The sequence below is a fragment of the Pseudonaja textilis genome, chromosome Z (genome assembly GCF_049901715.1).
Source record: "Pseudonaja textilis isolate UNSWEBS1 chromosome Z, rPseTex1.2, whole genome shotgun sequence".
NCBI lineage: Eukaryota > Metazoa > Chordata > Lepidosauria > Squamata > Elapidae > Pseudonaja > Pseudonaja textilis.
The window spans coordinates 124,898,319-124,924,168 of NC_142008.1; the positions used below are offsets into that span (position 1 = coordinate 124,898,319).

Here is a 25,850-nt window from a genome sequence, read left to right on the forward strand (position 1 = left end):
TTAAATCTCCCTGGCTGGGGGATTCTGGGAGTGGAAATCCTCCCCTCTTAAATCTCACTGGCTGGGGGATTCTGGGAGTGGAAATCCTCCCCTCTTAAATCTCCCTGGCTGGGCGATTCTGGGAGTGGAAATCCTCCCTCTTAAATCTCCCTGGCTGGGCGATTCTGGGAGTGGAAATCCTCCCTCTTAAATCTCCCTGGCTGGGCGATTCTGGGAGTGGAAATCCTCCCTCTTAAATCTCCCTGACTGGGGGATTCTGGGAGTGGAAATCCTCCTCTTAAATATCCCTGGCTGGGGGATTCTGGGAGTGGAAATCCTCCCCTCTTAAATCTCGCTGACTGGGGGATTCTGGGAGTGGAAATCCTCCCCTCTTAAATCTCGCTGACTGGGGGATTCTGGGAGTGGAAATCCTCCCCTCTTAAATCTCGCTGACTGGGGGATTCTGGGGGTGGAAATCCTCCCCTCTCAAATCTCACTGACTGGGCGATTCTGGGAGTGGAAATGCACTCCCAGATACAATCCAGACAGACCCCTAGATTCATCCAGGCCTTCCAAACGGGCCATCCAGTTAACGCTGAAAAGCTAACAGGGGAACCTCTGTGGGTATCATGTCTCCCAAAAGAAGCCCACCTGCTTAGCTCAGAAAAGAAAAGAAAAAAAACTAGATTTTTGGCTGAGAGCCTCCCGTGGGGAAATAGGTAGAGCTGTGGGGTCTCTACCTGTTTTATTCCCACCTCTCACCAGTAGAGGGCAGCCGTGCTTGGGAGAAAGATGCCATCAGGCTACTTCCATTGAAAGGGCAAATGGAAGCGGTCCCTGAAAAAGCGTCTGTGTGTGTGTGTGTGTGTGTGTGTGTGTGTGTGTGTGTGTGTGTGTGTGTGTGTCTGTGTGTCTGTGTGTCTGTGTGCCAAGCCCCCCCTCACTTTCTCTCTCTCCTTGACTTCCCTTGCCAACAAAATGGGGAGGGGGACCGCTGTCCTCACCCCCACATCCCAAAGAGAGCGGGCTGGGCCGCCTCTTGCAGCTTTTAAGTTGTAGGTGGAAAGTTGGTTGTTTTTTAAATTAATTTTTTATTTTTTATTCTCTTCAAGCGATCGATATGATTCCAGGCTACAACATACATACCTACTCAATATTACATTTTCAGCTTCCTTATCTAGTTTTCTATCGAATCAATACCTATTCCATTTTTCTTTTAATAAATGTTCGCTTCGCGTTGTTCCGTTCCTTATTCCAGGGACAAAAACATTTTCACCCTCAAACATATTATCCCATATCTATCCCCTTTTATTATCGTTTCCGTCTTACGCCCTATTTTATTTTAATATATTCTCAACGCTGACGTATAGCAAATAAAACAAAAACAAAGCTAATATCAACATAGTCCTTCTTAATTACTACCTTCCAATTGACAAACAATAATTCCTTATTTACTATTTTATATGCATATGTTTCTCCCCCTTCCCCCCAATTCAGGACACACATGGTATTTCCCTTTGGTGGAAAGTTGATGTACCCTCAATGCTGTTTTTTTCTGCAGAGGGGAACAGACCATTTTGGGTCTAGGGGTGGGGTTGGCAGCCTTAAATATCCAAAGGGCCTAACTCAGGGGTGTTCAACCTTGGCAACTTTAAGACTTGTGGACTTCAACTCCCAGAATTCCTCAGCCAGCTGGCTGAGGAATTCTGGGAGTTGAAGTCCACAAGTCTTAAAGTTCCAAGGTCGGACATCCCTGGCCTAACTGGAAGCTGACCAGATCTATTCAATTCTGGGGGATTGTGGGAGTGGAATTCTGGAGCTGACCAGATTCTATGGCCAGACTCCAACCATAGAGTCTCCTCCTAGCACGGCATCCTTTTTCCTCTACCTCTCCTAACCAAAAGCCCTATGAATTGTGGAGCTGCGGCAAAAGGAAGGAAAGAGCCACATGCAGCTCTAGAGCCACGGGTTGCCTACCCCTGGTCTCTCCCCCACTCATCCTCCCCCCATTGAGCACTGCCAGCTTTCTCCAGCGAAGGGGCCAAGAGCACCGCGCAATCAGCCTCTCCTCCTGTGACGATTTTCCAAGCGTTGCTGGCTGGCAAAGGGTGGCATTTTCCTGGGCACATGGTGGCATTTCAGGAGGGAGACCAAGGTGGGGGGGTGTTCAGAAGCCCTGGGCTCCCCCCAGCCTTTGGCCGGGCCAGAGTCTGGAGGACCAAGGGCTGATTTGAGCTGGGAGAGAAGAGAACGTAGAACAGGGGTGTCCAACCTTGGCAACTTTAAGACTTGTGGACTTCAACTCCCAGAATTCCTCATGGGATTCTGACAAGCAATGTCAAAGGGGTAAGAAGAGAGATTCACTTAACTATTTGCAGTGATTTAAACTACTGCAGTCAAGTTTTAATGACCCCATAATCCCTTGCGGGGTGGAGTCTTGGGCAACTGAAGGGAGTGTTTGAGTGTTTACTGACCGGATGCCCTTCCTGTTGCCGATGTGGAGTTTTGTTTGGCAGATATATTGTAATTGTCCCCGGAGAGAGAAATTATCTGCCTCTACCTAGGATCGAACTCACAGCCTCCTGATTGTGAGGCGAGAGCTGCACCTCTAGGCCACCACACCACTCATTTCCATTCCACAATGGACCCTTCCCCCCAAATTTGAATGGCAACTGAATGTTTATTGGCCAGATGCCCTTCCTGTCACCAGAGCGGAGTTTTGTTCAGCAGATATATTCTCGTCATGCCCAGAGAGAAAGAATTATCTGCCTCTACCTAGGATCGAACTCACAGCCTTCTGGTTGTGAGGCGAGAGCTTCACCTCTAGGCCACCACACACTCGATTTGACCACTGTACTGTATGATTCACTTAACAACCGGGGCAAGAACATTGCAAAACCTTAACAACGGCCTCCTTTCATGATGAAAACAATCGGGGCTCAGTTGGGTGTGTAAAGTCGAGGACTACCTCGAATATGGGGGCGCCCTGACCTTCCTTCTCAATTCCATAATCTAGTCTCCCATTTCCCCCCCCCTCAAGACCATTCTCCTGGTGGTCTCCCATCCAATTTAAAAAGGAAAAGAGATTAGCCTGCATGGAAAGGTAGCTTTCCCAGCAACCCTTCAGCCCTTCCTTCTCTCCCCGTTGTGGGATCCTAGCTGCGCCCCAAATTTGCCGGGGGGCTTCCCACGCAAGGCAGTCTTGTTTTCACTTGCTCGCTTCTGGCATCTCCTTCTTGGGGCGAAGCCACCACACCTGAAGGAAGGCGGGGAAAAATTGGGGGAAGCCCCCCCCCCCCAAAAAAAAAGCTTGCAGAAATACGTTGCGTTGTGGCCCAGGAGGAAGTCAGCGTGGGAAGTTTTATAAGCTAACCGTATTTTATTCTTTGCACCGTCTCCCTCCTCCCTGAAACGCGGACAGAATCCAGAACGGATCTCTCTGCCCCAGAGTTGGAAAGTCAAGCTGGAATTAATCAAGTTAATTAATTGACTTAAGTTGATCAAGTCAAAAGAGCAAGGGGTGGGGGGAATATTTGACTCCAACTTCTTCCAAAGAAGAATATTCTATTCTATATTCTATTTCTCTTCTCTTCTATATTATGTTTTATACTCTATTCTATATCTGTTTCTATTCTATATTTCTCTTCTCTACTATATTACTTCTATTCTATATCTATTTTATTACTATTCTATTCTATATTCTATTCTATATCTATTTCTATTCTATATCTATTTCTATTCTATTCTATATTCTATTTCTCTTCTCTACTATATTATTTGTATTCTATTCTATACTATTCTATTCTTATTTCTATCATTCCATTCCCTATTCGATTCTATTTTATATTCTATTCTATTCCATATTCTACTCTATTTCTCTTGTCTTCTTTCATTCTATTCTATTCTATACTATTCTATTCTTATTTCTATCATTCCATTCCTTCTATTCTATTTTATATTCCATTCTATTCCATATTCTATTCTATTTCTCTTGTCTTCTCTTTCATTCTATTCTATACTATTCTTATTTCTATTATTCCATTCCATTCCCTATTCGATTCTATTTTATATTCTATTCTATTCCATATTCTATTCTATTTCTCTTGTCTTTCATTCTATTCTATACTATTATTCATTCCCTATTCTATTCTATTTTATATTCTATTCTATTCCATATTCGATTTTATATTATTTCTATTCTATTCTATACTATGTCTTGTCTTCTCTTTCTGTCTATTCTATACTATTCTATTCTTATTTATATTATTCCATTCTATTCTATTCTATTTTGTATTCTATTCCATTCTATATTCTATTTTATAGTATTTCTATTCTATTCTGTATAATTTCTGTTCTATTCTATATTGGCCTAATCCACATATCAAAGGAGAAGGTCTGTAAACACAAATGGAGTTCATGAAAAAAAAAACGTACAATTAAACCCCATAGATGTATGGAGAGTCCTCATTCCGATCGCAATCCAGCCCCAGATTTCTGTCGCTAAGTGAGACAGTGAAGTTTTGCCCTGTTTTACGGCCTTTCTTCACACAGCTGTTAAATGAATTGCTGCACTTGTTAAGCTAATCACACGGTCGTTGAGTGGATTGGCTTCCCCATTGAGTTCGCTTTGTCGTTAAGATCTCAAAAAGGGGATCGCGTGACTCCAGGTCACTCCAGCAAAACTTTGACCACGTGACCATGGGGTGCTCCAACCGTCTTAAGGGTGAACAACAGCCCTAAGCTGCTTTTTCCAGCCGACGTCGCAACTTGGAACGGTCACTAAATGAAGTGTTGTAAGTCGAGGACTTCCTGACAGGGAGAACAATCAACCCATGGAACAGAAGTTGCCTTTGGAAGTTGTGGGAGCTTCATCCCTGGAGGCTTTCAAGAAGAGATTGGACTGCCCTCTGTCAGAAGTGGTGTAGGGTCTCTTTCTCGGGTGGGGGGTTAGATTAGATGACCTCCAAGGTCCCTTCCCAATTCTTAAACTATTAACAGTGGGTTTTATCACTGATGGAATTTGGGGGAGTTTTATCCCTGGAGGCTGTCAGAAATGGGGTGGGATCTCCTGCTTGGGCATGGGGGGGTTGGACTAGATGACCTCCAAGGTCCCTTCTCTGTTCATCTGTCTATGTCACCCCTAGAATCAGCGCATACACACCTCCAAAGCTAGGAGAAGCTCACCTGTACAATTTTCTCTCTATACCCCCCCCTTTTTTTCCCCTCTTTTCCTGCCGGCGGTGTGAATTATCTCATTTTTATTTAATTTTTTGGACTGGAGTTGGAACCCCAAATTATCCCTTTGGGCAGCAGCAAGCAGGGAGGAAGAGGAAGGGAGGAGTGAGAAGGACAAGACCTCCCCATCCCATCTTTCTCTCTTAATGGGGGGGGGGGGTCTTTCTCCTCCTCCCATGGGTGTCCCAGGGGCTGCAACCCTGGCTGGGTCTGCCACCCTTCGGCCAGGAAGGGATGAATTGGGGCCGTGAGGGCAGGCAGCCAAGCTCTGCAGAGCCCGGGGGCCACCTAAGGCCACGCAGAAGAGCCTCCCTCCTTCCCCCTGCAGGCTGGCATCCAGCCACACCGCGGCTGAACTGAGCTTGGCCAAGACCCAACTGGCTGGCACCCTGCAGGAAGGACAAGCTGGATAGGGTGGGGGGGGAGCTAGCTGGCTTGCCATCGCCCCGGCATTGGTGCCATCCGGGCAGCGAAACCTTGGAGCTTTTGCGGTGCCTGCTCTGGTTCACGGTCCCGGCCGGCTTCATCCGGGCACCCCTTTTTCATCCCTGCGCACCCCAATTTTGAATGTCCATTCTATTCTATTCTATTATTTTCTCTTCCATTCTAATTTCTCTTATCTTCTGTATTATTTCTATTCTATATTCTGTTCCATTTCTCTTTCTCTTCTCTTCTCTTCTCTTCTCTTCTCTTCTCTTCTCTTCTCTTCTCTTCTCTTCTCTTCTATTCTATTCTATTCTATTCTATTCCATTCCATTATTTTCCCTTCCATTCTAATTTATCTTCTATCTTCTATCTTATTTCTATTCTATATTCTGTTCTATTTCTGTTCTCTTCCATTTTATTCTATTCTATTCCTCTTCTCTTTTAATTTCCAGTCTATTCTATATTATTTCTGTTCTATTCTATAATCTATTCTATTTCCTCTTCTAGTTTCTATTCCATTCTGTATTATTTCTATAATATTCTCTTTTATATTCTTCTATTTCTCTTCTAATTTCTCTTCTGTATTCTCTTCTATATTATTTTTCTTCTCTGTATTATTTCTATTCTATTTTATATTCTATTCTATTTCCCTTACCTTCTAGTTTCTCTTCTACTTTATTCTATTCTATTCTATATTGTATTCTATATTATTTCTATAATATTCTCTTCTATACTCTCTATTTCTCTTCTCTTTTATTTTTTCTCTTCTACATTCTATTCTATATTTTTCTTCTCCTCTTCTATATTATTTTCCTTCTATTTTATATTCTATTCTATTTCTCTTTATCTTCTAGTTTCTATTCTATTCTATATTCTATTCTGCAGTATATTATTTCTATAATATTCTCTTCTCTTCTATATTCTCCTCTATTTCTCTTCTCTTTTAATTTCTATTCTATTCTCTTGTAGTCTGTTCTATCCTAACCCTAACCCCTCCTCCACTATCTTTGGGGTGCCCACTGAACACCCCGATCTTTGCAGCGTAGGAAACGCCAAAATTGCAAAGTCATCTCTTCGGTACACGATCCCCAGCTTGCATCCTGAGATTGGTCAGTGGGGGGAAAGGAGATAAGATCCTGTTATAGTGTACACGCACGCACGCACGCACACACACACACACACACACACACACACACACACTCACACACAATCACACTGACTATCCTCGGGGGGGGATTACGGGCAGCCCATCTGCCTTGTGGAAGCAGCCAGTGACGGACAGCCGGTGTGGAGCTGGGGTTTGGGGCGGGATTAAGGGTGACCCAGCAAAGGGCCAGCTTTACAGAATGACAGCGTTTGGAAGGAACCTCAGAGGTCATCTAGTCCAACCCCCTGCATTCCAAATTGGTCCAAATTCAGCCGCTTGGTTACCGACTCGCATTTATGATGGTTGCAGCATCCCCATGGTGTTATATATTATATATATTATCTTTATTAGTTTATAGGATATAATACAAAATAGAAAAGAAAAAAAAAGCCCGTTTTACGACTTTTCTTGCCACTGTTGTTAAGTGAACTGCTGCAGTTGTTGGTCTTTAAGTGAGTCTGCCTTCCCCAATGACTTTGCTGGTCACCCAAGAGGGATTACCGGACACACACACACACACCCCTTTTCCAGGAAGCCGTGACCGTCATAAATACGAGCCACGCGACCAGGGAGACACTGCCCTACTCACAAGGGTAAAACTTTGGGCCAGAGTAAGGCCTCAAGCAATGACGAAAGGAGCGGTTGCCTTCCTTGGGGGCAAGCCGCTCTGACCCACTTCTTTCTCCAATCCGATTACAAAGCCGCATAAATCCAGAGCTCGCAGGCAGCTTAATCTTGCGGGGAGTCTAAGAAGAAGATAGAATAGATAAATGGATGGATGGATGGATAAATTCAGATTCAGATTAACAGAGTTGGAAGAGACCTTATAGGGATGATAGTTAGATAGACAGATAGAATAGATAGATAGATAGGAGATATAGATAGATAGATAGATAGGAGATAGATAGATAGATAGATAGATAGATAGATAGATAGGATATATATATATATCCTATCTATCTATCTATCTATCTATCTATCTATCTATCTATCTATCTATCTATCTATCTATCTATCTATCTATCTATCTATCTATCTATCTATCTATATCTATATCTATATCTATATCTATATCTATCTATCTATCTATCTATATATATATATCCTCACAGACGAACACAATACAGAAGCCTGATGATGGCAGGCGAGATTCTGCCGAAATGTTGCTACAACTTTAAAAGCACAACTATAATGACGTGGGAAAATACCTGAACAAAGCTGAATACTAGATAGATAGATAGATAGATAGATAGATAGATAGATAGATAGATAGATAGACAGATAGATAGACAGAGAGAGAGAGAGAGAGAGAGATACACACAGACACACACACACACACACACTTACATATATACACTGCTCAAAAAAATAAAGAGAACGCTTAAGCAACACAATGTAACTCCAAGTCAATCACACGTCTGTGAAATCAAACTCTCCACTTAGGTAGCAACACTGATTGACAATCCATGTCACCTGCTGTTGTGCAAATGGAATAGACAACAGGTGGAGGCAGGTAGCAAGACATCCCCAATAAAGGAGTGGTTCTGCAGGTGGTGACCACAGACCCCTTCTCAGTTCCTATGCTTTCTGGCTGATGGTTTGGTCACTTTTGGATGCTGGCGGTGCTTTCACTCTAGTGGTAGCATGAGATGGAGTCTACAACCCACACAAGTGGCTCAGGTAGTGCAGCTTATCCAGGACGGCACATCAATGCGAGCTGTGGCAAGAAGGTTTGCTGTGTCTGTCAGCGTAGTGTCCAGAGCATGGAGGCGCTACCAGGAGACAGGCCAGTACATCAGGAGACGTGGAGGAGGCCGTAGAAGGGCAACAACCCAGCATCAGGACAGCTACCTTTGTGCAAGGAGGGGCAGGAGGAGCACTGCCAGAGCCCTGCAAAATGACCTCCAGCGGGCCACAAATGTGCATGTGGCTGCTCAAACGGTCAGAAACAGACTCCGTGAGGGTGGTATGAGGGCCCGACGTCCACAGGTGGGGGTTGTGCTTACAGCCCAACACCGTGCAGGACGTTTGGCATTTGCCAGAGAACAGCAAGATTGGCAAATTCGCAACTGGCGCCCTGTGCTCTTCACAGATGAAAGCAGGTTCACACTGAGCACATGTGACAGACGTGACAGGGCCTGGAGACGCCGTGGAGAACGTTCTGCTGCCTGCAACATCCTCCAGCACGACCGGTTTGGCAGTGGGTCAGTAATGGTGTGGGGTGGCATTTCTTTAGGGGGCCGCACAGCCCTCCATGTGCTCGCCAGAGGTAGCCTGACTGCCATTAGGTACCGAGATGAGATCCTCAGACCCCTCGTGAGACCATATGCTGGTGCGCTTGGCCCTGGGTTCCTTCTAATGCAAGACAGTGCTAGACCTCATGTGGCTGGAGTGTGTCAGCAATTCCTGCAAGACGAAAGCATTGATGCTCTGGACTGGCCCGCCGGTTCCCCAGACCTGAATCCAATTGAGCACATCTGGGACTTCATGTTTCGCTCCATCCACCAACGCCACGTTGCACCACAGACTGTCCAGGAGTTGGGGGATGCTTTAGTCCAGGTGTGGGAGGAGATCCCTCAGGAGACCATCCGCCACCTCATCAGAAGCATGCCCAGGCGTTGTAGGGAGGTCATACAGGCACGTGGAGGCCACACACGCTACTGAGCCTCCTTTTGACTTGCTTTAAGGACACTACATCAAAGTTGGATCAGCCTGTAGTGTTTTTTTCCACTTTAATTTTGACTGTACCTCCACATCCAGACCTCCATGGATTGCTAAATTTGATTTCCATTGATAATTTTTGTGTGATTTTGTTGTCAGCACATTCAACTATGTAATGAACAAAGTATTTAATAAGAATATTTCATTCATTCAGATCTAGGATGTCTTATTGTCGTGTTCCCTTTATTTTTTTGAGCTAGGTGTGTGTGTGTGTGTGTGTGTGTGTGTGTGTGTGTGTGTAATATATATGTTATTCAGCTTTGTTTGGGTATTTTCCCACGTCATTATAGTTGTGCTTTTAAAGTTGTAGTGACGTTTCGGCAGAATCTCATCTGCCATCCTCAGGCTTCTGTATTGGGTTCGTCTGGATGAACACAATACGGACGAACACAATACAGACGGGGGATAGATAGATAGATAGATAGATAGATAGATAGACAGATAGATAGATATACAGATAGATAAGAGGTAGATAGATATAGATGATAGACAGACACAGATAGGTAGATAGATAGATAGATAGATAGATAGATAGATAGATAGATAGATAGATAGATAGATGATTCATAGATGATAGATAGATGATTCATAGATGATAGATAGGTAGATGATAGATAGATAGATAGATAGATAGATAGATAGATATACAGATAGATAAGAGGTAGATAGATATAGATGATAAATAGACAGACACAGATAGGAAGATAGATAGATAGATAGATAGATAGATAGATAGATAGATAGATAGATAGATAGATAGATAGATGATTGATAGATGATAGATAGATAGATAGATAGATAGATAGATAGATAGATAGATAGATAGATAGATAGATAGATAGATAGATAAGAGGTAGATAGATATAGATGATAAATAGACAGACACAGATAGGAAGATAGATAGATAGATAGATAGATAGATAGATAGATAGATAGATAGATAGATGATTGATAGATGATAGATAGATAGATGATAGATAAATGATAGATAGATGATAGATAGATAGATAGATAGATAGATAGATAGATAGATAGATAGATAAGAGGTAGATAGATATAGATGATAAATAGACAGACACAGATAGGAAGATAGATAGATAGATAGATAGATAGATAGATAGATAGATAGATAGATAGATAGATGATTGATAGATGATAGATAGATAGATGATAGATAAATGATAGATAGATAGATAGATAGATAGATAGATAAGAGGTAGATAGATATAGATGATAAATAGACAGACACAGATAGGAAGATAGATAGATAGATAGATAGATAGATAGATAGATAGATAGATGATTGATAGATGATAGATAGATAGATGATAGATAAATGATAGATAGATGATAGATAGATAGATAGATAGATAGATAGATAGATAGATAGATAAGAGGTAGATAGATATAGATGATAAATAGACAGACACAGATAGGAAGATAGATAGATAGATAGATAGATAGATAGATAGATAGATAAATAGATAGATAGATAGATGATTGATAGATGATAGATAGATAGATGATAGATAAATGATAGATAGATAGAAAGATAGATATACAGATAGATAAAAGGTAGATAGATATAGATGATAAATAGACAGACATAGATAGATAGATAGATAGATAGATAGATAGATAGATAGAAAGAGACAGACAGGCAGGCAGACAGACAGATATAAAAATAGTGCCAAATTTACCAAAGCGCCTCTAAATCTTGCAGCGCAAAGATTTTAGGGTGCATGCGTAGAATTTTTGTGGGGAGCTCCCTGTTATATAGATGGATTTGGGGGCGGGGAGGGAAGGAGGGGGTTTCTGAACTCCCCAGCAAAGCAACAGTCTCCCTCCCTCCCCACTCCCAGCCACCGACCCCCTTCCCCCTCCCCGGATCTTTCCTTCTTGGCAATGAATGGAGGGCTCTTTTGTCACCTTGGCAACCCTCTTCCTGCAGAGGAGCCCTGCTGCCTGTTGCCATGGCGACTGTCCCCATTTTTGGGATGTGCCAACTCCTGCCTGCACATCCATTGGTGGGGGGTGGGTGGGGGGGCTTGGAAGGGAGGGGGCACTTCTGCACCGAGCTCTCCTCCCCAGGAAGCCCTTCCCTCTCCCCCTCCCCACCCCCATCACGATTTGAAACCTCCAAAAGCCCCCAACCTTTTGGGGTGGGGGGTGGGGGCACAGCACCAGCAGATGGGTTATGGGGGGTTGAAAAAAAAATAAGAGGGGTGTGGTTTTCCAGTTTTGCAGGCGTGCTCAAGTTTGACCCCTGGCTTTCCGCAAATAAAATTGGCAGCCCCCTCCTCTCCCCACCCAAATGGGTCCAGTTTAGACTGAATTTGCAGAAGTTTGCCAAAGAAATATCTGGGGGCTGTCTCTGAGCTGGGTGGTCTTCTGGCAGATGTTTCATGACCCAACTAGGTAATATCATCAGCGCTAGAATGGAGGAGGAGGAGGAGGAAGAGGGAGAGGAGGGGGAAAGAGAAGGAAAAATGGTGGCAGAGAAGAAGGAAGGAGGGAGGGAGGGAGTGGAGGAGGAGAAAGACGAGGCAAAATGGTGATGGAGGAAGACTATGAGAAGGAGAAGAAAAGGGAGAAGGAGAAATGGTGGCAGAGAAGAAGGGAGGGAAGGAGGGAGGAGGAGGAGGAGGACAAATGTGGAGGTCCTTGTTGCTCTCTGAACTTGGGGGATTTTCTTGCAGACGTTTTGTGACCCAACTAGGTAACATCATTAGTGTTAGAAGGTGCAAACCCCACTCCTTTCTAGCACTGATGACGTTACCTAGTTGGGTCATGAAACGTCTGCAAGAAAAAGAACCAAGCTCAGACAGCGCCTAAGACCCCACAGATTTCCTCTTTCTCCTTCTCCTCCTCCTCCTCCTCCTCCTCCCTGCCGGCAACCTCCCCTTTCTTCTAATACTGATAATGTTCCCTAGTTGGGTCATGAAATGTCTGCAAGAAAAAGAACCAAGCTCAGAGAGCGCCTAAGACCCCACAGATTTCCTCTTTCTCCTTCTCCTTCTCCTTCTCCTTCTCCTTCTCCTTCTCCTTCTCCTCCTCCTCCTCCTCCCCCCCTCCTCCTCCTCCTCCTCCTCCTCCACCTCTTCTTCTTCTTCTTCTTCTTCTTCTTCTTCTTCTTCTTCTTCTTCTTCTTCTTCTTCTTCTTCTTCTTCTTCTTCTTCTTCTTCTTCTTCTTCTTCTTCCTCCTCCTCCTCCTCCTCCTCCTCCTCCTCCTCCTCCTCCTCCCTACAGGCAACCTCCCCTTTCTTCTAATACTGATAATGTTCCCTAGTTGGGTCATGAGACGTCTGCAGGAAAATCACCAAGCTCAGGGCCCCTCATTTCAACACTGAGCTCCCAATATTCTCCTTTACTGCTACAAACATCTGCCTGTGGATGAGTTACAGCAAAGGGGAGATTTGGCCTGGCCGGGGGGGTGGGGTGGTATCTGGCAAAGGTATTCTTTAGTGCTCTTTAGTGACCACTTGCATTACGTCAGATCTTTGAGCCATTGCACAGCATGGCTTTTCAATCAATTATTAAGGAGGGAGATCCTGATCGCTGTGTAATTAATCTCCCAGCACGGAATTAAATTATATTTTGCAAGTCGCTGTTGCAATTCCAAGCAAGGCGTGAAGCCTTGATGGAAAGAAAGCTTTGCTTTACGCTTTACTTTAAAATATCTGGAGGGAGGTGTCCCTTAAACGCAGAGGGTGCTTAATGGGGGGGGGGAACCTTCAGATATTTTATGGGGGGGGGGGGTTGTCCCTTTATTCCCAGTAGCCCCCCAGTCTCCACCCCTGAAAGCAAGAATCCACGCAAGCACATTTTAGCCCTCAAAGATTGGTACGTGGCCTGGAAAATGCCACCTTGGAGTGATCAATCAAGCAGAAGAGGGCTGGAAGGGACCTCAGAGATCTTCTAGTCCAACCCCTTGCTCAAGCAGGACACCTGCCGTAGACCGTTTCAGACAAATGGCTGCCCAGTCTCTTCTTCAAAACCTTCAGTGTTGGAGCCCCCACAACTTCTGGTGGCCAGCAGTTCCACTGGCTAATTGTCCTCACTGTTAGGATATTTCTCCTTAATTCCGGGTTATTTCTCTCCTTCTCATCCGTTGCTTCCTGTCCCGCTTTTCTCTAAACTAGCCCTAACCAAATCCTGCAACCGTTCTTCATAGATTTTAATCTCCAGGCCTCTATATTCATTAGGTTTAATTCATTCTTTTTAAATTAAATAATTGTAATTATTTAATCATCTTTCATTATTATGCCTTTTAATGGGGTGGTCTTCTTTTTCAGTGTTATTTTTTAAAAAAATGTTTATTCTTATTTCTCTCGTTCTTATGCCCTTGTATGCGTCACAACGGTTGGATCAGAAACAAGTTTTTGGTCAGGGGGAAAAAAAACCTCTCAAAATGGCTGCCCAGAGATTTCTTTCAAATGGCTGCAGGTCAGTTTTGTCGGTTTAATCAATTACTCAGTTTTAAGGTGTGCGGACTTCAACTCCCAGAATTCCCCAGCCAGCCAGGTCTGGGTTTATTTTATTTTATTTTTTTATTTTCCCTGATCCTTTAAAAATGGAGATTGCAGAGAAAGGGATTGCAAGAGAGTAAGCTGGCTACAATGGGTATACACCTATGAGAAGAAACACCAGGGAATTCTGGGAGATGAAGTCCACAGTGCACCTATATTAATAGGAATTCTGGGAGTTGGAATACGAATAAATAGATAGAACGACGGAGAAGTAGCGGAACCTGAGCTAGGGGAAAATAAGATCCAGATAAGACATTTAAATTAGGATTTATAATCGTTTAGATTTATTGTAGAAATGTAAGGAATGATATTATGACCCCTCTTTCCTGCTGCACCCGTGGAATACTAAGTCGCAGCACATAAAACTATAAATACCTCGATGGTCCCTTTAGACATGAATGCCTATATTAAGTGTTAATTTGATATTCCCTTTTTTATATATGTCAATCAATGATCGTGAAAGATGATATAGTTTTGTTTATTAATATTCACTAAGAATTGAAAATCAATACAGACAACATGTTTTTTAAAAAACTGTCAATTTCTATGGATATGTATGGTATTTAATGTACTGCCAAGAAATGATACGGAAATACGTCAACATAAACTCTATTATAGAATCTTTTTTAACATTTTGCTTTTTGTAAACTTTTTTAATGTCTTGAACTTTAATAAAGTTTTGTTTTTAAACTAAAAAAAAGGAATTCTGGGAGTTGGAAGAGATTTAGACAAGCTTCAGCTATATTGTTTTCATCTATACAGGGGTAGGTGGTGGGCATGGCTTGGTCATGTAACTGGGTGGACATAACTTGGTGGCTGGGCGTGGCCAACTCAAAATCACTCACATCGAGGCACACATCTCCTCGCCTGGCCTCTCATGACTCTGGGCTTGCTGCAACAGTTGTAAGTGGGAAAAATGGCCATAAGTCACTTTTTTCAGTGCCCTTGTAACTTTGAATGGTCACTCCACACTAGCAAAGTACCAGCAAAGGAGGGAAAAATAACTCCAGAGACATTCCTGAGACAGGAAGTCTAGTCCTGCCAAGAATGTAATAAGGGTTAACAGAGAGGTAGTTTCTTGTAAGCAACACCAGAATGTTTCCTTCCTGCCTTCCTTACAGGATTAGCCCTGTAATTTCTTCTAACATCCGGTTCTCCGAACTGCTTAGAAAGTTAACAACCAGTTCTAGCGAATAGGTGCGAACTGGTAGAATCCCACCCCTGCATAAAAGCGAAATGCCCCTCACGCATCATCACAAAATCTCCACAACCGTAAAGCCTGCAAACTTGAAATTTGGCACCTATGTTCCTCTTGGCTTCTAGGGGTTCACTAAGGATTTTTCCAAATGACCATCAGAGCATTTAGAGTATTTCCTATATTATTATTATTATTATTATTATTATTAACATGCTTTGATGCTAAGGAGTTCTACTCTCCCTCCCCACCTGAAAAGAAATCTGCTCCAAATGCAAAACACAAACAGAGAGGAGTTTCACTTTCACTTACAGAGCAACAAGCAGCTTTAGTACAGAACAGTTGAGCTAAGCCACGCCCAGGCTCCTTGCTGTCTCTTTGCTCACACAGCAAATACTGTTTCAGTTTACAAACAGCCCTCAACTCTCTCCCACACTGATAGGGTGCTAGCCAGATGAATAACGATGGATACTGGTAGGCAGAGGCAGAACTTTTTCCCTTTATTTTCCATCCCAAAAACGAAGCCCCAGCACGTGGTTTCGTAGCGAAGCGTGGGTATTGAGCTAGTGCTTTCGTAAAAACAAGATTATTAATATACATTCTGTTTTGTATTTCACGAAAGCTGAAATTCCCCATTTGTGTTCCTCTCTACACGCTTTGCTATATATATATATAAATAAATAAATAAAAATTTATATATATAAATAAAAAGACAAGATTAGGAGTTTTTGCTTTTTTTAAAGTTTTATTTCTCTTCTTTCACAGTAAATCTGATACAGGCAATTAAATAATTCTGCAAATAAAAACCAAGACCAAAAACAATAATAATAATAATCAAGAGAGTTAAAAAGCGGAGGAGTTTTAAAGTTATGAGTGCCATTCATACATACATGTTTCTTCAAAGGTGCATCTTTAAACTGTATAAAGGGAGGACGTTTTTTTTAATATTACCATGAAAATAAAATGCAAAGAAAGTTAAAAAAAAAACAACAACCCAAAACCTCCATTGCTATTTTCTGTTTTGTTTAAAACACATGGGGTTTTTTTTGTATTTTATTTGCCAAACCAAGATAGAGAAAACAGATGTCGCAGGAGAACTTCTAGAGAAAGCAAAACAACTCCAACCATGAATTAACCTTGGCTGAAAAGAAATCATCATTAGTTCGGTCAGCAATTTCCCCCCCACCCCCCTCCCGTGGAAACCGGGATTTCACTTATATTATCTTAGTGCAAGGTGCCACTATCACAACAGATTAAAACAACTGCACACTAATGAATACAGGATGGCTTGTGCCAAGATCCTAGGAGAGGTGAAAAGAACAGGAAAGCGGAAATGCAGGATTGGAAATTAAAAACCAACAAACCGCATTCGCAGGTGCCGTGGTGATTAAATTTTGCAAAGAGTCCACACGCCAGGGCTGTCGTCGTATGACAGCCGCCATGCTCATAAGCCGCTGCATTTGTGGGACTGCACTCCTAGCCCAGGGAAGGATTTCGGAAGGCCAAGCCAGTTCCTTAGACATTTCTGTGTGTTTGTTCTTGAGGACTAGCCTCGTGCAAAATTAAGCATGATTTTGCACCTCCACCCCCAGTAGAGCTTTTCTCAACCTCAGGCACGCCTTGAAGATGGGTGGATTAGAGCTCCCAAAATTTCCCGTCCAATTAGGTAAGTTTGGCGCATCTGGTGCGACATCTACCGTATTTACCACTGTAACTGGTGGGAATGCGGTAACGTCATATAATTTTTTTTAATAGAGGATGAGAACGTGGTAGATGCAAATATAACTTTTTCTAATAGATGGAGGGGATGCGGTGGAATGTCCTATAACTTTAATATGATGGGAACGCAGTGGACGTCATGTAACTAATAAATAGCGGGAATGTGATGGATGTGATATAACTTTTTTATAAATGGCAGGAAAGCGGTGGACGTCGTATACCTTGACTTCAGCACAAAGTGGGGAAAAATAAAATAAAATAACCCTTGACAGCACAGCCTGGTCAGGGAATTCTGGGAGTTGAAGTCCACCCATCTTCAAGATGTCTTGGCTGAGACGCACGGGGGTCACGTAAACTGGGCAGGAAGTGTAGCCCTCCCAAAATCAATGGGGCCGTCCCCATCAACCCCCACTCCAGCTGCCTCCTCCTCCTCTTCCTCCTCTGTCATGATGGCCACAAGCTCTGGGGAGGGTTGGTGTTCCCAGTGGGGGCTAACCAGTAACCCTGGCTACCCTCTTTCAGCCACGATCCATGCAGGAAAATACCCCGGTTCCGTGGTACCTTCTATTTTTTAATATATACTTTATATATATATATATATAAAAATATCTATATACATTTATTATTATATTGGGAAACATCTCCAGGGGGAAGACAGAGAGAGCTGCAAGAGAGTCCAAAAGCACCGAGCTTTCTCCTTGCAAAACACCCTCCATCGGGATATTAGAATCGATCGGGGGAGGGGGTGTCACCAGGTATTTGGGGGGGGGGGGCTATAAGAAGATAAGGTGGGAGCAAACCCTTCATTCTCGGGTCAAGGAGAGAGGTGGGATTGTCTAACGGCAAAGGTTAGTGAGAGACAGAGAGAGATAACAGATAATCAGAGTTGGAGGGGACCTTGTAGGTCATCTAGTCCAACCCCCTGCCCAAGCAGGAGACCCTACACCCATTTCTGACAGAATCAGTCTAACTAGATGAGCAGCAGCGACCAAGGGGTACCTCCCCCCAAATCCATCCATCCATCCTCCTTCTATCCCCGCGCCCCCCTCCCTTCCAAACTTCCCTCAACTTCGGATCTGCTCCTCGTTGTAAGCTGTGAGTAAGGGTTGCAAAGAGCCACACAGGGATTCTGTTTGGGAAAGTGCGTAGGGATCCAGGAGAGGAAGGAGGAAGAGGTGGGTGGTGGGTGGGACGGGATTGGGATTTGGGGGTGGGGGGGTGTTGACAGCTTCACTCTTTGTTGACGCGGATTTTAAAAGCCACCCGGCCAGCGAATTTGTCTCTCTCGTCATTGGTGGCAATGTTAGCAGCGTTCATCTTGCACTCCACATTGTGGTCTTGGTTGAAAGTCAGGTTGAGGAATTTGATGGCCACCACCGGCTGGGTGTAGTTGACCTGAAAGGGGGTGGAATATTTTTTTGGGGGTGGGGAGGGGAAGGAAACAAAACAGAAATTTAAAAGGAAAAACGATACCTTTTTTTTCCCCCTTCAAGCATCCGAAGATGTACGAAAAAAGAAAAAAAGAGAAAAAAGTTAGGACAAAGTCACGTTTTTTTTTCTTTTTCTATCTATGTATCAGAAGTCTCGAAGCAGATGAAGAGAGAGACGTCTCCCCCTCGTCTCTTCCTAACAGATAATCAGAGTTGGAAGGGACCTTGGAGGTCATCTAGTCCAACGCCCCGCCCAAGCAGGAGACCGCACTCCATTTCTGACAGATGGCAGTTTGGTTTCTTCTTGAAAGCAACCAGGGATGAAGCTCCCACAATCTCCATCAACAACAAGATCCATCCTCAAAATAGATTAACAGAGTTGGAAGGGATCTTGTAGGTCATCTAGTCCAACCCCCCTGCCCAAGCAGGAGACCCTACACCATTTCGGACAGATGGGAGTCCAATCTCTTCTTGAAAGCCTCCAGGGATGAAGCTCCCACAATCTCCATCAACAACAAGATCCATCCTCAACAGATTAACAGAGTTGGAAGGGACCTTGTAGGTCATCTAGTCCAACCCGCCTGCCCAAGCAGGAGACCCTACACCATTTCTGACAGATGGGAGTCCAATCTCTGTGTGGGGCTTCCCTCAAACAAGAGTGGAGTCCACTGATTCTCCAAAACACCCGAAGAAGGCGGGAGAAGAAAGAACAGGCGGAAACTCATCAAGGAGAGAAGTAACTAAGGAGAAACTTCCTCTTAGGAGAATTCACCAGAGGAACAACTTGCCCTCAGAAGTTGTGGAGATCCCCCCGCCCCCCAAAAGAATATTGGACAACCCTTTGTTTGGGGTAGTGCATGCTTTCCTGCTGGAGAAGGGGGTTGGACTAGATGACCTCCAAGATCCCTGTTCCCAACTCTGTTATTCTTTTAATTAATCAGTGGAACAGAAGTTGTGGGTGCTCCAACAGTGGAAGTTTTCAAGAAGAGACTGGACACCCATTTGTCTGGAATGGGATAGGGTCTCGTGCCTGAGCAGGGGGCTGGACTAGATGACCTACAAGGTCCCTTCCAACTCTTGTTCTCTTCTCCACAGGCAGCAAAAAAGACTAAAACATAGGAAGAATGGTATGGAATTTGCAGGAATCCGGTATGTCCACTTTAATGAAAAGAAGGACTGGGGTGCCGTGGCAGCAGTCTTCCAATATTTGAGGGAAAAGCACCATAAATTTCCCCTTAATTCCAGGTTGTTTCTTTCCTTGCAGAGTTTCCATGGAAACTAATCCAGGAGAGAAGCAACCTGGAATTCAGGAGAAACTTCCTAACAGGGAGGACAATTCACCAGTGGAACTGCTTTCCACCGGAAGTTGTGTGGGCTCCATCACAGGAGGTTTTGAAGAAGAGATCGGGCGGCCATTTTGTCTGAAATGGTATAGGGCCTTCCTGTTTGAGCAGGGGGTTGGACTAGAAGACCTCCAAGGTTCCTTCCGGCTCCATTATTCTGTTCCGTTATTATTATAAATCACGGGCCTTTTCTGTGCCAAATGTATAGGCAGCTTTTTAAAAATGGCCTTTGTTTCATTTGTACATTTATATGTAAGGAGTTGAAGGGCTCATTACTTGTTTCCTTTGGATGAAATTTTTATCCTACATCCTTCTCTACCTCTGGATTCACCATGTTGTAGATTGAACTCAAGAGACTGAAGATCAAGGTTTCCCAATCTTGTCAATGTTAAGACACATGGACTTCCAACTCCCAGAATTCCTCCCCAAAACTGAATGACTTTCTTAATAGACGGTGGGAATGTAGGCCATGTAATATACCTTGACTTCAGCAAAGTAAAAAAACGAACTAACCCCGTGATAACTTAACCAACGAGTTAAATGCGAGCTAGATGGCATGACTGTCAATTCATAAAATATTTATCTGGTCTTTTTAAAGTTGCCAACAGAAAGGGAAGGGGCGGGAGGGGTTTGAATGAGCAGTGCGGCCACTTGGAAACTGAAAGCGCATTCCATAAATAGTTTTCAAAGATAGTAACTAGGAGACTGAAGTTTCTTCCAGGGCAAAATTCTAATTGGAGTGCGTGATTGATGACTCTGGGCTATGGAGGTGTCCAATTGGAGAATATGAATTATGATACACCCGGGGGGGGGATGGAACCAGGGTCAAGGGTGACAATGAATTCTGTGCCTCAGAGTCGGCTACACCCAGGCAGTGCCTGCATGTTAACTCTCAATAAATCCTTTCGAACTCGAGACTCATGATTTAATTGAGGGGTAACTGCCGGAATCCTGACAATGACAATTAAATGGAAAATTGATCTGTGGGCTGGGGAATTCTAGGAATTGGAAGTCCATCCAAGGTTGAAAAGCGTTACACCAAACCTTGATCTAATCCCACACCCACAACATCCTGGATTTAAAATAAGGGATTAGAATTTAAAATAGGAACAAATGTGGATAGACTACCTTCCTCAATTTTGTGGGTAGGGTAAATTTTCTGAATAGATGGTGGGAATGCAGTTGACATACCTTGACTGCAGAAAAGCGAACAAAAAAACCATGATAACTTAACCAATGAGTTAAATGTGAACTAGATGGCATGAGAATTAAATGGAAATTTGATCTGCTGTTTGGGGGATTCCACCTATCTTAAAAGTTTTCTGATTTTGAGAAAGTCTTTTTTTTCACTATCTAGAGTCCAAAAAAAGAGGGAAATTTAGCTGGGGAATTCTGGGATTTGAAGTCCATGGAGATTTTTTTAAGAAGAAATCGGCCAAACTTTGTCTGAAACCTGTAAAAAAAATTGCTGAATGCAGCTCAAGAGGACGCTAAAGCCTCTGAAAAAAGTTTTGAACTTCACAGAATTAAAACAGCTCTGTTCTGCGTCCATTTCAAGCCTTTTGTCCAAATCTACATTGTATTTTTTTTTTCTCCTTATCCAATCTCTTTCTCCGAGGGAGGGGGGTTAATCCGCGGTGGCTGCAAAGAATGAACTGGGTTGAAAAGAAGAAAAACAAACCAGGATGGCAAAATTATTAACCTGGGTAAAATAAAACACCTCTGCGCACAGCCTCCCGTGAAGCAAAAACCTGGGAATTTCCCAGCATTGCACCTCGCCGGGAAAGAATCGATACTCACGTGCACCTTTTTTCCGTAATACGGGAAGTACATGAGATCGATGTTCCCGTCAGCAGGGAACATGGCCATTTCTCCCAACTTCTGTATGTCTTCCTCTTTCTGGGAAGGTGAAAAAGGAGGGAGGGTGTATCAAAGGATAGCCCAAACTTTGCCCCTCCCCGGCCAAAAAAATAAAATAAAAAAAAGCCCGTGCATCTTCAATTATTTTTTATTTACCTGAAAGGCAGGAATGAGGCTGCTACTGGTTCACACCGGTTCATCTGACCTGGTTGTTAATTTTATGGCCCGTTCGGCTAACCAGCAAATATCATCCCACTTCGCCCCTCCCAGAAATCTCCACGTGGCCCATTTTGGATGCCACGTAAGTGCAGGGCGCGCACAGAAGCTTGGCGAGGGCAAAAACGGGTCTCCTGGAAAACGGGCCTGTTTCCGGCTTCCAGAGAGCCTCCGGAGTCCGGACAGCCCGTTTTCGCCCTCCCTGAGGCTTGAGGAAAGCCTCCGGAGTCTGGGGAGGGAAAAAATCCCCCCATCATGGTACAGGAGGCAGGTTAGTCCATGCCCACCCAGCAGCCGGGCAGAGAACCGGTTGTTAAAAGTTTTTGAAACCCACCTCTGCTTATAAATGCATATTGCCTGCACATACCCCAAACAAACTACCATAGATTGTAAGTTTTTCAACTTCTTCTCGTTCCTGGAGGCTTGCATCTTTTAAACTCCCAACACCGGCCCAACAGACCTTAGATTCTCCTACAATGCCACCCCCCGCCCAAATGAAGCCCCCTGCCTTTCCCTCCCTCTGGGATTCTTACAACGATTTCATCTTCGTGGCTCCTTTCCTTCTTCTGACGGTGGGAAAACGGCGAAGAAAAAAGACACGACAGGACGCAAACATGCAAACCAGGCGGAAGGGACAGGCGCGAGCGATGGACAGACGGACGGATGAGTTGATCAAACAAAGGAGCGGGTTAATAAAGAAAGAGAAATGAGTAAGGTCTGATTTATGGAGGGGTGCTCCCCTGTACAGTTTGGGGTGCGAGCGGAGGGAAAAAACTGTTGCAAAGTTTGGCTGAAGATGGAGATTCTAGATTTTGAAAGAGGCAGCTCATGTGGGCGCGGGAAGCTATGAGACATTTGTGGCCGTGGGGAGGAGGGTCAAATGTCAAGCAGAATTCCTGTTCCCCCCGACCCCTTCAAAGAAGCAGGCGCGGAAGCTGCAGGGGCCACTTCAGAAGACAGCCAAAGAGAAAGGTTTGTGCAGGATTCACCCTTATTTCAGATTCAGGTTCAGATTAATGAGAATCAGAAGGGACCTTATAGGTCATCTAGTCCAACCCCCTGCCCAAGCAGGCGACTTGGTCTCCCCCAAAGGAAGGAAGATGCTCGTGAGAAGACGGACTCGGCAGGAAGGAAAAGGAAACGTGTTGGGGTGCGAGGGAGAAGAAGAAGGGGGGGCTAACAGGGCAAAGAACTAGGAGAGAGACTGGACAGGAGGGGGTCCTCGGTGGTCTCTGAGTTGGGCAGTTTTCTTGCAGACGTTTCGTGGCCCAACTAGGTAATATCATCAGTGCTAGAAGGGAGGAGGGTTTGGGGAGAGGAGGAGGAGGAGGAAGAGAAAGGAGAAGGAATAAAGGGAAGGAAGGAAGGAAGGAAGGAAGGAAGGAAGGAAGGAAGGAAGGAAGGAAGGAAGGAAGGATGGATTGTGGAGGTCCTTGTTTGCTCTGAGCTTGGGGGATTTTCTTGCAGATGTTTCATGACCCAACTAGGTAACATCCTCAGTGCTAGAAGGGAGGAGCATTTGAGGAGAAGAGGAGGGAGGAGGAGGAGGAGGAGGGAGGGGGATCGTTGGGGCCTTCTATGTTTGGTTGTTTTCTTGCAGACGTTTCATGATCAAACTAGGAAACATCATCAGTGCTAGAAGGGAGGAGAGGTTGTGGAGAGGAGGAGGGGGAAGAGGAAGACTGAGGGTCCTTGGTACTCTGTGAGATGGGTTGTTGCAGACGTTTCATGACCCAACTAGGTAACATCATCAGTGCTAGAAGGGAGGAGGGATTGTGGAGAGGGAGGAGGCGCAGGAGAAGGAGGAAGAGGAAGAAGAGAAGGAAGTGCAGGATCGAGGGATCCTTGGTGCTCTCTGAACTGGGTTATTTTCTTGCAGACGTTTCGCGACCCAACTAGGTAACGTCATCAGCGCAGCGTTCTCCTTTCCTAGAGCCTGGGTCCTCTGTTCTATGGCTGCCTCCTGAAGCAAGGCACAGTCTATATTATGACCATCCTAAAAAGCAACTATTAAGCCAACTACTAGTGGGCGAGGAAGAAGTGGCCATCTTACGATCCTCCAAGGTAGCTCTTACCTCCCGCGCGGACTTCGGTCTCTGTCCGCAGAGAATAAGGGTTTTGCAGGAGACAGACCAGGAGAGGCGCACAGAGTGAGTAGATAAAAGGTGTGAGCACCAAGAACAAAACCGACAAGAGATGGAGTAGAAGACAGAGAAATTGGGGAGGGGGACCGGGGACGGGGTGGGTGGGGTCTTTTTTACCTTGGCCGTGCAGGAGATGTTCATGGGCAGGTTGTTCCCTGCGTAGAAGTTGATGATCTACAAAGGAAAGGAAGTTATTTAGGACAACGTTTCTCAAACTCGGCGGATGGATGGAGGATGGGCGGGCTGCAAAACGGTTCACACTGGTTAGAGCGAACCGGTTGTTAAATTTTTTTAAAAATCCATTTTAATTGCCGCTTTGGCAAACCCATAAATTCCACCCCTGGCCGGCCCCGCCCACCCCTCCTCTCTCACCCTATCCACCCCCTCCCCAAATGGCCCATTTTCGATGCCAGGTAAATACAGGGCCTGCTCAGTGGCTTGGAGAGGGCGAAAAATGGGCCTCCTGCAGGCTCCGGAAGGCTGGAAACGAACCCAATTCTGGCCTCCGGAGCCCGGGGAGGCTGTTTTCACCTTCCTGGAGGCTCCAAGAAAGCCTCCACAGCCTGGGGAGGGTGAAAACAACACACACCACACCCTGCCACGGTGCAGGAAGCCACTAGGCCACACCCACCCAGCAACCGAGCAGAAAGCCGGCTGCTAAAAAATTTTTTTTGGAGCCCACCCCTGACTCCAACTCCCATAATCCCCCAGCTGGCAGATCAGTTTCCTATTTAATCATCATGCCATTTAGCCAACTTTTAAACTCGTTTATTCGTTTACTTCGTCATTTACCTTGTCATTTTCCCCCACTTTGCTGAAGTCAGGTTATTTTACGTCGACCGCATTCCCACTATCTACTAAGAAAGTTATCCACATTAAAAACAAAAACAAAACAAAAAACGGCGATATTTTTGTTCTTTTTGTCCTATCCGGGCTGAATTCTAGTCAATCCTTGCTGGGAGTTGGGAGTTGAAGTCCACCCATCCTCTAGGGGCCACAAACTTTGGTTTAGGATCGCCACTTGGTTCTCGGTGGATTTTTACACTTAATGGACATTGCAGCACCCCTGATCAAAACTGGCAACTGACTCGTATTTATGGCGGTCGGAGCATCCCGAGGTCACGCGATCCTTCTGACAAGCAAAGTCAACGGGAGAAAACCAGATTCACTTAACGACGGTGTTACTAAAGTAAGATTCCACTGGGCCAGCGAGGCAAGAACGGCCGTAAGATGCCTGGCTTGGCGACATTAAGTTGTGGTTCAATTTTGGTCGCAAATCGAGGACTACCTGAATTGGCCAGGAAGCCATTTTAAGAAGCCCCTTTTGCAATGTCCCCAACCCCAATTGCTTCTTTCGTCTCCTCCCTACTCCTCCGCTCTTATGGAGACCCTCTCCCCATTCTCCCTCAACCCACCCGGTTCATTTTGACCAAGACGCAGGGCTGTCCCTCCTGGTAGCCGTAAGTCGAGTCGTTGAGTCCCGAACAGTCTCTCAACATCGTGCGGTTGAACTGGCAGGCCCTCTTGGGGTAGTTCAACACTCCGTTGTCCGGTTGTTCGTTGTAACGGCCAGGCTGGCAGAATTCGTTCATGGCCACTTGCCGAGAATCATTGTAGGCTGGCAGAGAGAAAGAGAGAAAGAGAGAGAGAGAGAGAGGAGGGGAGATTTGGTGGTGGTGAAGATCCAGGTAGCTTCTTTGAGGTTTCCTTTTTCCTTTTTTCCCTTCTTTTCCTTCTCTTCTCTTCCCTTCTTTTCCTTTCCTTTCCTTTTTCTCCTTTCCTTCCCCTTCCCTTCTTCCTTTCCTTTCCTTTCATCTCCTTGTTTCTTTTTCCCTTTCCCTTCCTTTTCTTCCTTCCCTTCTCTTCCTTCTTCCTTTCTTTTCCTTTTCTTCCCTTCTTCCTTTCC

The 25,850-nt window shown here is 44.6% G+C and overlaps 1 protein-coding gene across 3 annotated transcripts; it reads right to left on the reverse strand.

The window, feature by feature from the left end:
- Window positions 1-16,244: 16,244 nt before the first annotated feature.
- On the reverse strand, window positions 16,245-25,562 carry ATP1B2 (ATPase Na+/K+ transporting subunit beta 2). 3 transcript variants are annotated; one of them, XM_087916438.1, is made up of 6 exons: window positions 25,360-25,562; window positions 24,062-24,118; window positions 23,876-23,896; window positions 22,334-22,363; window positions 21,525-21,623; window positions 16,245-18,346 (listed from the first exon to the last, which is right to left on the reverse strand). In XM_087916438.1, exons 1-6 carry the CDS (start codon window positions 25,534-25,536, stop codon window positions 18,182-18,184), a joined length of 549 nt encoding a protein of 182 aa, XP_087772564.1. In that variant the 5' UTR covers window positions 25,537-25,562; the 3' UTR covers window positions 16,245-18,181. The 3 variants fall into 3 exon arrangements, with proteins under 3 accessions (XP_087772564.1, XP_087772563.1, XP_087772565.1); XM_087916437.1 differs by having other exon boundaries at window positions 22,334-22,366; XM_087916439.1 differs by lacking the exons at window positions 22,334-22,363; window positions 23,876-23,896.
- Between the last annotated feature and the right edge of the window lie 288 nt (window positions 25,563-25,850).

Coding starts and splice junctions, on each gene's coding strand:
- ATP1B2 (XM_087916437.1), bottom strand. CDS start 25,536: ATGAACGAATTCTGCCAGCCTGGCCGTTACAACGAACAACCGGACAAC. Junction 24,119..25,359: donor TCTTGGTCAAAATGAACCGG/GTGGGTTGAGGG, acceptor TTTCCTTTGTAG/ATCATCAACTTCTACGCAGG. Junction 22,367..23,875: donor GACCGAAGTCCGCGCGGGAG/GTAAGAGCTACC, acceptor TCCCACCGTCAG/AAGAAGGAAAGGAGCCACGA.